Below are 12059 nucleotides of genomic sequence, written 5' to 3' on the forward strand. Positions count from 1 at the left end.
ACTGATTTTACAGAAGAATTATTTTAACTTATTGCCCCTCACAGCTCCCACAGAGGCGGGTCATCATACGCAACGGGCTTTTTAATAACACTTCCCTGTCTTTTCAGTTAGCAGGTATTGCCAGAAGCTCAGATATGAGCTGGGACGAGACTCCAAGTTCGTTATGTCGTATGCTCAGAGGGAAGAGATGCTGCTTGAAGAAACTTACTCTAACAGCGTTATGGAGCTGGTCAGTTTTACCAACGAGAGCCTAGGTGAAGTGTGTCAATTAGAAGCCCTTTTTGACGATGCAGTCGGGCTAATTAATGAAGACGGAGAGACGATTTATGTCTTCGGCGATGCAGGAATTGGAAAATCGATCTTGCTGCAGAAGATACAAAGCCTGTGGGCCAGGAAACAGTTGGACATAGGGGCCAAATTTTTCTTCCGTTTCCGATGTAGGATGTTTAGTTGCTTTAAGGAAGACGAAGCCGTGTGTTTGAAAGACTTGCTCTTCAAATATAATTGCTACCCAGACCAGGACCCCGCGGAGGTGTTCCGTCACATCTTGCAGTTCCCTCATACGGTTCTTTTCACCTTCGATGGCTTTGATGAGATCTATTCCAACTTTGATCTCAGCAGCGTTCCCGAGATGTGTTCACCCGACGAGCCCAGCCACCCCCTGGTGCTGCTGGTAAGCCTGCTCCGAGGAAAGCTTCTGAAGGGATCCAAGAAAGTTCTTACGGCACGGACGGGAACTGAGATCCAAAGGAACATCATAAGGAAGAAAGTCTTGCTCCGTGGCTTCTCCAGCAGTAACCTGAAGGAATACACTGCCATGTTTTTCAAAGACGAGGGGCAGCGAGCACTGGTGTTGAACCAGCTGGAAGCCAACCCCAATCTCTGCAGTTTGTGCTCGGTGCCTTTATTTTGCTGGATTATCTTTAAATGCTATGAACACTTCCGCTCCATGTATGACAGCCACGAACTGCCAGACTGTTCTGTTACGTTGACAGACGTGTTTCTGCTCATGATTGAGGTCCACCTGAACCGGTCTCTGAAAACAAGTTTGCTGAAGAGCAACACCAGGAATCAAGCAGAGATGTTCAAGGCAAGAAAGGAAACCCTGCTAGCCTTGGGTAAAATTGCCTACAGAGGGATGGGGAACTCCTTCTTCATCTTCGAGCAGGAGGAGGTCACGGCAGCAAACATCTCTGAAGAAGATTTGCAGCTGGGTTTTCTCAGGACAGTCAAAGGTTATACCGGCTGTGACAGTCAGTCCACTTATGAGTTCTTGCACTTAACCCTTCAGTCTTTTTTCACAGCTTTGTTCCTGGTTATCGAAGAGAGAGTGGGCACCAAGGAGATACTGCAGTTTTTCAACGAATGCTCTTCCACGGAGACTGCCCAGCCTACTTGCCTTCACATCCCTTGGCTGAAGAAACAGCTGGCAGGGGAGGATCCTTTCCGAAACAACGAGCACTTCCATTTCACCAACCTTTTTCTCTGTGGCCTGCTTTCCAGATCCAAGCAGAAGCTCTTCAGGCATTTAGTTTTGCCTGCGGTCATTAAGAGGAAGAGAAAGACCCTCATCACCTACCTCGGGGAGAGCATGAAATCCCACCTGAAGGGCCTCACTCGGTCCAGGCTCCTAAACTACAATCAGATTCAGGTCCAGCCAAACTTTGTCTGGATGCTGAGGTGCCTTTATGAGACTCAGAGCGAGAAGGTGGGGAAGCTGGCTGCCAAACGCATGCACGCCAACTACATCAAGCTGACGTACTGCAATGCCTACTCCGCTGACTGCAGCGCCATTTCCTTTGTCGTGCACCACCTCCAGAAGCGCCTGGCTCTGGATCTGGACAACAACAACATCAACGACTACGGAATAAAGCAGCTGCTGCCCTGTTTCAGCAAGCTTGCCGTGATCAGGTAGGAGTTTGTACGAGCTGGTTCCTCCTCAGCCTTCATTCCACTGGCAGCGGGGCTGCAGGAGGTGATCTTCAAAGTGGAGAAACAGAATTCTCACTGCTGCTGGAAATTAAAGTGCAGTTGGCCTTCAAAGCAGAGACCAAACCCTGGAAATAGCCCCACGCAGCATGATTTGGATTAGAGGTTTGATTACCCCCCGCTCTGCCACTTTCAGGTCTCATGAAATATTTGTTCAGTCAGTGGCAGGAGCAGGGGTGAGTGAATTTGGAAACTCGAACAGAAAAGGTGGTAAGAAGTCCGTAGAAGCCAGGACTGTTTACATCTCTAGGTTTAGGTAGCTCTATCACAAACTTTTTTGTTCTCAGAAGAGGATTTTTATAGGAGAAAGTGCTTAAGGGAGATGAAAGGAAACAGAAATTCTTCCTCCTTTGTCTGAAGTTTGCCTGAGCCCGTCTCTGCCCTTGGACATACAGGGTGAGAGCGAATCTGCCATTCACAGTAACCCACGACCAAATGCTGCGAATGTCTTGCTTTTACATCCTGCCAAGGTGTCTGGCTTTCACAGAATAAAAGCTAACATGCAGTACTTCATGAAAGGAGGTGGCTGAAGTGCTAGTTGTGGGATTTCCCTGAGGTGAGGTGGAGGGGGGACAAGAGCTGCTGTGATTGGGGCAAACTCATTCCACCTCTAACATCACAGGCCACGTTGTTCCACCTGCTGAGGTTGTGTAATGTAGCTGGACCTTATTTGTCCAAATAGTCAGGTGCAGAAAAACAGGAACTTCAAGCATTTATTTTTTGAAGCTCCTTCAGCCTCACGAGATTTTATTTTATTTTATTTTTAACAAAAGGATTGATGACTCTTGCTTGGCTTTGCTCTGCCTTTATTTTTTTTCCCTCTATAAATCTTCTAGAACTAGATCAAAGCAAGTGATGCTCAGGGGGAGCTCAGCGCTGTCTGCAGCACCACACTGGACTGTTAGGCACCCACCTTGTTGTCTTGGTGGCTTTTCTGATGGTGGGACTTCTCCTGTCCTACAGAACTCGGTCATTAGAAATGAAAGGTTTCCAAGAGCTTAACGATTCATCAGAATTGGAATGTCTCACAGGAACACGTCCCTTTAGCAACAGTGAAAAAGCTTCAGGAGTTTTTAAAAAATACATATATTTTCATTCTGTGAGTGACTGACATTGATTTGTTTTGCATGTAATTGGGCCAATAAATTGGAAGCATCTAGCATGCCTCTGGGACTGCGGTTCCATTTCCTGGCCAGAGCTTTTCACAACCTTTAGTCAGTGGAGCCTGAAAGTGCTGTGCCTTTCAAGACGCCTGGCTTTAACTAGGTACCCAGAGAGAAGGTTGCAAGAGTGGGCTGGAAAGCTTGTTGTTGCTCGTGTCAAGGGGAATTTCTGCAATCACTAAGCACGGGAAGAAGATGAGGTGTTTGTCTCTGGTTTCTGACTTACCGCTTTTTATGGTTTTCAGGCCTATGGGCAGCTTCCAGAACGCTGCCTTGGTGTTCGGGGGCTTTTTGTTTTCTTTTTTTTTCTGAAGTGAACCATGTAAAACTGAGTTCACATCTGCCTTAATTGATTTTAATAGAACTTATTTGATTATTGATTTAAGAACCTATTGAAATGTCAGAGGGGACTGCACAGACCTCCAGTCATCCCTTAACTCATGGGGGATGAAGACATGTAATCCCTGTTGATTCAAACTCTCTTTTCTTTCCTCTCATCCCAGGCTCAGTGTAAATCAAATCACAGATCATGGAGTAAGGATATTATATGAAGAACTCTCCAAGTACAAAATTGTGACTTTCTTGGGGTACGTACCAACCGGGAGCACGAGGTATTGATACTGGAAAATAAAACTGCAGTGCTGACACAGCATTGGTGGGGTGGGAACCAAAGACACCTCCTTTTTTAACATATAAAGTAGCATTTTTTTTAAAACTTTAATTCTTAATCAAGTTAAAGCTGGTAGGCCTGTTAGCTCTGGCTTCCCACTCTTGGATAAGAGGCTAAATGAAAATGATTTTTTGAGAAGTGAGCGTGGATACCAAGAATTACCTCCTTGTTCCATTGCCTTACTGTAAGTACATCTGCTCAGGTATCTGATCTTCAGTAATATTTGCAAGGGGATTTTATGACATTTTAAAAAATGAAAATACATTCTGCTGGTGTTTTCTTTTTCTTCAGACTTATGTGGTGTTATTTCCGTACTGACACGGGAATAAAGGGAAGATTTATTTGCTTGAGGAGACCGTGCATTTAAAAAATTATATACATATTTTTCCATGATTTACAGCCTGGTCTCTTGTATTTTATATCTAGCCCTTCACAATATTAACTGTGTATCAAAATAGAAATACAAGCAATTGTGCATGTGTACAGGGCCGTACAAAAAAGATTGATGCTCTGCGTGCTTTATAAAACATGCAGGTTGTAAATATTGAAGTAACAGCAGGAATAACCCATTTTTGCCAATGTGATTTTTCTTTAAGCTTATACAACAATCAAATCACTGATGTTGGAGCCAAATATGTTGCGAAACTCATTGAGGAGTGCTCAAGCCTTGAATATGTTAAGTAAGTGGGGCTTTTTTTTTCCCTTTATACTTGTACAGCATCATAATTAAGGTAAAGCAACTTGAAAAGGGAGGTAGAGTGAAAAAAGGCAAAAATCCTGTTGCAAGTAAAATATAATTTTGGTTGCATTTATATATTTTTTTTTTACAGTAGTCTAGCAGTGAGTGGCAGCAGGTGAAACTTTTTACTTAAATCCAGTTTGAACACTTGAGTGAGGTGCACAAACCTTGCTGGCCCTTGCAATGGGTGAATTCACCTGCATTTAGCACCAGGCTTCTTTATACCCAGCCTCTTATGGGCCTTTGGAGTCATACCTCAATGCTGGAATTACCCAAATTCACTTGGGAAGTTGTTCCCTTTAATTCCTGGAACTTCTCCACATAACTGTCTGGCCATGCACAGCACTGATTTGACATAAAGGTAAACCATTAACCAATGGTTTAATTATGACCGCAGCAGAAAATAGAGGTACTTACAGCAATGCCAGCTGCTGGTATGAAGGCAGCAACCCACAGCCAGCGGTTGTTGGGTTCTAGGCTTTGTTCTGCCACTAACTGGCTATGAAACCCCACACAAGCCACATACTTCCCACTTGAAACACTTGCAGATTTTTGAAGGCCAAGAGCTCTCCAGTTTTTTTCACTGCTCTAACAGAGTGATTTGTTTATTTCGTCTTCTCACTTCCACCAAAAAAACCTGTTGGAAGACAGTTTCTGTCAGGCTACCTAGTAATCCCAGAGTTTGTTTTGGGATAGAATGCATATTCGTGTGCCTGAAGTCAGTCAGCCAAACCAGTTTTCATTTATGTAAATTCAGTGGCTCAAGGGGTTTGGGGGGTTGGTTTGCTCTTTACAGCAATGTGCATACAATCGAGACTTGCCTCTTTCTTGAACTGCAGCCATGTGATGCTCCCACACAAGCCAAGAAAAGAAAAGGTGTTCCAGCAGCACCAGCCACTGACCAGTGCTGGACTGGCCTGTGCCACCACCTGTAGCCTGTGCTCGGAACAGAAAAACCTAAAATTATTAGTCTTCTCTCGAGCTACACTACCAAGAACTGCTCTGCTCCCGCTGGCATCGTGCTGCATGTAATTCATGTACTCTGCAGCAACAATTGATGCTATGAGTTAGATTAAAAACCAGGCAGGGAGCCTTGTCTTGGGGACCAGTTCCTAAGCCTCGTTTCTGACACACGGAGCACCAAAATTAAGGCTCTACCCAGAAATATGTCATATTAGGAGGGCCAACACACAAAATATGTCTTCCTTTAATCGAAGGTCAAATGCCTGCAGGATTTTTTACTCCGGGTTAATCTTTGATAACTGTAACTAGCCTCCAGAGTTAATTAGCCTTAAATGCTTGTATTGCTTCATGAGCTGGTGTTCTGACAGCTGTAGTGTTGTCAGCGAGGTACCTCATCAATTCACGTGTTTTGTGCAGAATAGGAGCAAACAAAATAACTAGCGAAGGAGGGAAGTGCCTCGCCCAGGCCATCCAGAAGAGCAAGACAATGTTTGAAATTGGGTAAGTTCAGTGCTTAGGAGGAATGCTCAGGGCTTGGTCTTGGCAAGGTGTTCATAAATCCCTTAGGATTTCTTCTTTCATTCTTACCTTCCCTCCTTCTCCCATTTCCTGTCTCCCTCCAGCTGCAGACCAAACTGGTGCAGAAGCACAGCCACATTTTCTCTTTAAAAAAAATGGTTTTATGACTATTGGCGATGTACCTAGTTATTGAGTGTCAAGGTTAAGGTTGTCAAACACTCTGTGCCAAGTCCTGATAAATTTGTGAGCTCTGAGAATAAAAAGGAACTCCTCCTCATCCTTCTGTCCTGGACTGGAGAGCCTCCTGTTACTGGAGAGAGGTCTTAATGTCCTCTAAACCTTTGATCCCTGTCCTCTTAGGAGAGATGCTAGACTTGAGGGGTTGATTTTTTCCCTCTGGAAAATCTCAGTTTTTCTTTTCACTCTGCAGGAAAATGTTCTTCTTAGGATCTAATACTCAAATACATGGAATTAAAACTTTTGTTTGGCCACCGTAACAAATGTGAAAGTCAGGTTTGAACAATCAGATTTCGGGCTTTATTTTTGAGAAGGAAATTCTAGGGAACTTACTGGAAGTGGCTGTGTGTAGATACCACAAAATTCGATTGATTTTAAGAGCTGCCAGCTAATTACCCATCAAGCTGAGTGTAGCTCTGAGTCATCAAGACATGAGATCTGTGAAAAAAACATTGTAACTCAGCAGAGGCTCTTTCAAGCCTGAGAATACCCGGTGAATTGTCAAAGCCCTCGGTCTGTGTGGCAAGGATTTGACCAGATATTGCTGCTGAACGTCGATCAGAGCTGTGCAGCTTTTGCCACGTTACTTTGAGCTGTGTTACACCCAGTCCGTGCCCCACAGGTAAAGGAAAACTGCAGCAGGGGGACCTACAGCAAATGCTGAGGATTTAGGGCTTTGTCTACGTGTCACAGCAGCTCGCTGCACAGATCACAAAACTCCTTGACCCCACAAGGGTACAGGGCTGCGGAGGGTTTGCCCAGCACAGCAAGCTGATCCCAAAAGCATTGGCACTGCAGCAGGCTGTCTCCTGCGCTGTGGCCTGAGGGAACTGGTGAGTCAGAGAGGCTGATGGCGTGGTGTGCAGGGAGTGGAACATGCCCGGCTCGGTGGGGATGGCTCGTGCCAGCTTTCTTGCAAGCCTCAAAGCCTGGGAGGTGGTGGTAGGGGGAGGGAGAGGGAGAGAAATGGAGAGAACGTGATGCTGAGGGGCAGCAGGGCAACACGCCTGATTTCTCCTGGTTTCCTGTCTTCACCAGCATGTGGGGTAATCACGTCGGAGACGAAGGCGCCAAGGCGTTTGCAGAGGCCCTGAGGAACCACCCCACCTTAACAAACGTGAGGTAAATCCCCAGCCCAGCTCGACGCAGCGCTGGCTCTCCCACCACGCTTGGAAGCGTTGGTGATCCTTGCTATTTGTCTCCCATTTCCACTGGCCTCTCTGCGAGGAAACACATGAGGCTTCTTGGTTTCCCCACAAGGTGGCACACGGCACCGGTTTCTTCCCAAATGCAGCGCTCGGGGAGTTTGGGGATCTCCTGAGAGCTTGCTGCTGCCACTTCAGATCCAGGGATCTCGGAGCTGGTGGCCTGTCCTCCTTTCTGCCAGCTTATAGCTGGCCTTAAAAAATTCAAAGCCGAGCAGGTGCAGTGACCTAGATACATTTAAACTTAAAAGCTGTCTGAAATAGCCATCTCCCCCTCATTGCAGAATCCAGCCAGGTGCATCAGACTTGAAAGCAAACAGTTTGAGCCTGAATCAGAGCTGGGCTACACCTGGGATGCTCGGACAGGAACAAATATGCTGCTGAATGTGCCTGCAAAAATAAGGAGGGGTAACTGCAAGCCACAGCCAGGCTTTGCTGGCACCTGTGCAGGGTGAATCTGCTGCTCTGCAGCGTCCTTGCACTGGGGCTCCCTTCTTATCTCCCACTGCTTCATCGTGGTTCATGATTTGAATGCACAGCTAGCACCAGCTCACTGTGGTAGCTTGATGCAAAGGTTAAGAGAAGATGGTGCCTGCTACATCAGCTCACGTCAGCACATTTGCCATTTTTAGGCCCAGTCATGAGGGACTGAGAGTACACAGTCTCAGCAGAAGTTAGCAGGGGCTCATGCTAGCACATATTTGTGCCATTGCCCCGTTTCATCCCCTTTCTGCCTTTTTTTTCTTTTTTTTTTTTTCCGAGGCCTTGCGCTATTTTCAAGCTCTGGCCTAGCTTCTGAGGCTGGAAATGCTTTTTGAACCCTCAAAGCCTGAAGCGTAAGTTTTAACCGGATGATGTTGCCGACGTCTATTCAAAGAAGGAAGGGCAGACTCAGAAATGTTTGTGGTTTGTAATGGAAAGCATGCATTTACAAGCTCCTCTCTCCCTGCACAACAGCAGGTATTGGGTTTAGGAGTCAAAACACACCACGCCAGGATACTCATTAGTGTTTGGCAGCGGCAGGGTTGGGTAATGCTGGCTGGTTCTGAAGCCTTTGTGTCTGTTTGCTTCACAGTCTCGCGTTCAACGGCATCACGTCAGAGGGAGGCAAAAGTATTGCTGAAGCCATGCAGCACAACGACTCCGTGAAAATCTTCTGGTGAGCAACAGCGTGCTCTGCTTCTCCTCTTCCTTCTCCAGAGAAAGCCACAGCCTAGTTTTACTTCTTCCGATCCCATCTGCGCCTCCTGCTCTCCCTTCTCCCATCCCCTGTATCTTGCTACCCTTTGGAAGAGCGTGGACATGAGGAGCAGCTTTCCTGCTTGGAGGAGCACTGCCACACTTCCCATGTGCATGCTGAGTTCTTTATGTCACCTGTTAACTTTAGAAAGGTTGGTTGGGTTTTGCCTTATGGGATAAGAAGTCTCCTATTAGTGTCTCTGCAGACTGCTGCCTGAAAGCAGTGATTTAACCCATCTGCCTCTGGTTTTGTCATGCCCAGTATTGAGTTTGGACTTCTCAGTTCCCCTTGTGGCTACCTGCAGTTCTGGTCTGTGCTTATTTCTACTCCCTCCACCTTTCCTTCCCCATTTTCTCTCACTTCTTCATCCTCACAGGTTTTGCACCTCATCAGTGCTGTCTCTACCTCTCCACCTTTTTCCACCAGAGCTCACGTACTTTGTATTCACCTTAACATCATGAGAGAATAGCATTAGATAGATCATTGCTCCGAGAAGTGAAGATCCCTAATATTCTTGTCCCTTTTACCCCAGGGCTTCTCTTCAGCATGTCTGTGGTCCAGACTTTAGAAATTGCTCAGGGCAGGAACAGCACACGCCCCTTTGGCTGTCCAAAGCTAAGCCTCAGACGAGCTGGAAAAGCAGGGGGATGAAAAATAACAATAACATCTGAAGTGAACGTTTTCTCTCCCACTTAGGCTGACAAAAAATGAGCTGGATGATGAGGCAGCAATGAGTTTTGCAGAGATGCTGAAGGTCAACAAGAAACTGGTGCACTTATGGTGAGTTACATTCCACAGAGGCACAGGCTCTTTGGCAGTCACCGCATTAAAGCTTCACCTTCCAAGTCTATGTAGGTCACAGTAAAGCTTTCTGTGCATGGTCTGGATGCAGCTGACTGCTTGTAGACAGTTTTAATAGAAAGCTAATAAAGCTGTGTCTAGCATCTAGAAACTACTTTCCTACAGGGAAAAATTGAAGCTATTTGTGTGTCCTGGTAACTTTCGAACCACCAGCTGATTTCGTTTCTCTTTAGCAGAGCATCACTGGCCTCCAACATAAGTTTCAGAAATCTACAAGCAGACAGCTAGAATCAAATAACATTGTTATAATTCTTGCTATTTTGTCAGCACTGTCAAAGTAGCAAGCTCAACTCTGACTCCTCCACCAAGAAGCTACCTGACAGCCATTTACACCTCCCGTTTGCCTGATGTTTTCTTGTAGGCTCTGTCACTGAGGCAAGACACTCAACCACGAGACACAAACCTCCAGGAAAGCAGAGGTTATGGTTTCTAGCAATCGCAAAGGGACTTGTTAAGCTTCTAAGAAAACACAGCACTGGCTGTCCTAATCCAGAGGTTCACAGGAATTTCTCCATGAATGGGGTTGGGCAGATGTGGGCTGTGAAACAAACAGCCATCTGTTCATCCCAAGTGGCCAAGAAAATGTAATAAACAGAGTCCCTTTGCAGACTTACATAAAATCTTCGCTAAGCACCCTTCAGCATTCCCTGTATTAATCTTGGTTTGTGCCCCTTAGGAAGCGTGCTGATTGTCGGAGGGGCTGAGTGCTTGCAGCCTGTTGTGAAAGCAGTGCAAGTCCTGCTGCCCAGCACCCCGAAAATGAAAGAGGGGTGGGAAGGGCTGGATTTCTTGGCGCACAGCTGCAGATATGCTTCACTGGATGGTTCGGTTTGAGTCATGAGAAAACTTCCCAAAGCTCAGTGTTGTCAGAGGGTTTCTGCTTGTAGGCAAATTTATCTCCTGCCTGATTGGTTATGTCAATGGATATCTCCTGCTTCCTTCCTTCCCTCCATCCCTACAAGATCCTTCATTTCCTTCTGATTTTCAGCCTCATGAATCTTGTGGGATTCATTCAGGTAGCCACGTGAAGTGGTACAGCCATGGGGCACACCACGATAGACCGAAAGGTGAGTAGGGAATTAGGACAGGATGATGAGTAGTTTTATACTCATAAGTGAGCAAAATGCAACTTGTTAAGATCTTGCTGGTCCACACAGAGCGCAGCCACGTGCAGGCTTAAAAGGAAGGGATTGATGCTTCGGGCTCTGGTTCTGAAAGTGCACCTGTGGGGCATTTGAGCAGCACTGGGCACCATCCTGGATGGAAATTGCAGCCGTCTGCCTGTGGCAAGACTGACAACCCTGCTCCGTGATGTCAAGCTGAGCTTAGGCTCTGCGTGTGCTGTGAAATGGTTTGCATGTGAGTTTGACATGAAGCGCTTTCTTTTTAGGCTTATCCAGAATCAAATTACAGCCAGAGGGGTGAAGTACCTCAGTGAAGCTCTCAAGGAGAACACGGCGATTAAAGAAGTCTGGTAAAGATCCTCTCCTCAAAGGCTCACTTTGTAAACTTTCTTTCCCTTCAAAAACACATCTGGCATTCACTTTCCAGCCTTAAAAAATTTTTAAAAATCAAGTTTATGTGAGGCAGGGGCTGCAGATCCAGCTGCAGGTTTCACAGAGGTAAAAAGCCTCTGTCACTGAAACACTTCCCTGCGTGTTAGGAATGTCAAGAAGTTTTGGGAGTTCCTATCTGTCTGTATCACCGACTCACCGAATGCATGTGTTTGCAGACTTAGGGTCTAAATTTCTAGACAAGTTTGCTTTTCATGACTTTTTTTTTTCAAACTTCTTAACGTGTTCATGCTCCTCAGGAGTTAAATCCCAACGCGCAGGAGATGGTTACATTTAATTAGCATTACTAATTTGCTTCATACAACTTGTGCTAGGATTTTTCTTCGGGCAGTGCTCCAGACACCTGAAAAGTGCTAAGCTACAAGGAGATTAACTTTTTGTGTAAGATTTGCTTGTTTTAGATTAGGTAGGCATCACCCAGTCACGCGTGTGCATTATAAGGCACAAAGCCAAATACCACATTCCTTCCCTCACCTCAGGGAGCTCGGGAGTCAATAGAGTGGTGCTGGTTTTAGCACTGCTGCTCCCATATTATCGAACCTGAAATGTATTTTTAAAAATACATATTTGTTTTAGTGAAAGGACACTGGATTCTTGCTTGGAAAGACAATGACTCACTATCTGACTAGTGGCTTCCCCGGAGATGTGGAAAAGATGCTTTTTATTTTTATTTTTTCAAAGGCCAGCATCAGCTGTCATCTACAAAGGAGGCCTCAATTCCCGCTTGAGTCATTCTGCATTTTCAAACCAGAGTCTGTCTTTTGATTCTTGCCTGGATTTTGAGAGGTGTTTGTTAGCCCTGATATTTCCATGAATCTCAGTGGCTTAATGGTATCCATCGTTTCTGAAAGCTGCACTTAGCAGGCTGCTTTTTTTCAGGGGCGTAAATATCAGCGTAG

The 12059-nt window shown here is 45.8% G+C and overlaps 1 protein-coding gene across 6 annotated transcripts in view; it reads left to right on the forward strand.

Moving 5' to 3' along the window:
* Nucleotides 1-12059, forward strand: part of NOD1 (nucleotide binding oligomerization domain containing 1) — a 30010-nt gene that overhangs the window by 7999 nt on the left and 9952 nt on the right. For 4 of the 6 annotated variants that reach the window (XM_084511703.1, XM_084511700.1, XM_084511702.1 and 1 more), the window contains 8 exons: nucleotides 108-1911; nucleotides 3656-3739; nucleotides 4419-4502; nucleotides 5942-6025; nucleotides 7319-7402; nucleotides 8561-8644; nucleotides 9422-9505; nucleotides 10977-11060. In XM_084511703.1, coding sequence (XP_084367829.1) covers nucleotides 108-1911; nucleotides 3656-3739; nucleotides 4419-4502; nucleotides 5942-6025; nucleotides 7319-7402; nucleotides 8561-8644; nucleotides 9422-9505; nucleotides 10977-11060 — 2392 coding nt within the window. Of the gene's footprint in view, nucleotides 1-107; nucleotides 1912-3655; nucleotides 3740-4418; nucleotides 4503-5941; nucleotides 6026-7318; nucleotides 7403-8560; nucleotides 8645-9421; nucleotides 9506-10976; nucleotides 11061-12059 lie in introns of those variants that run through there. The other 2 variants (XM_084511704.1, XR_014690502.1) reach the window with 2 other exon arrangements.

Source organism: Aythya ferina (assembly GCF_964211825.1).
Source record: "Aythya ferina genome assembly, chromosome: 2".
NCBI classification, from domain to species: domain Eukaryota; kingdom Metazoa; phylum Chordata; class Aves; order Anseriformes; family Anatidae; genus Aythya; species Aythya ferina.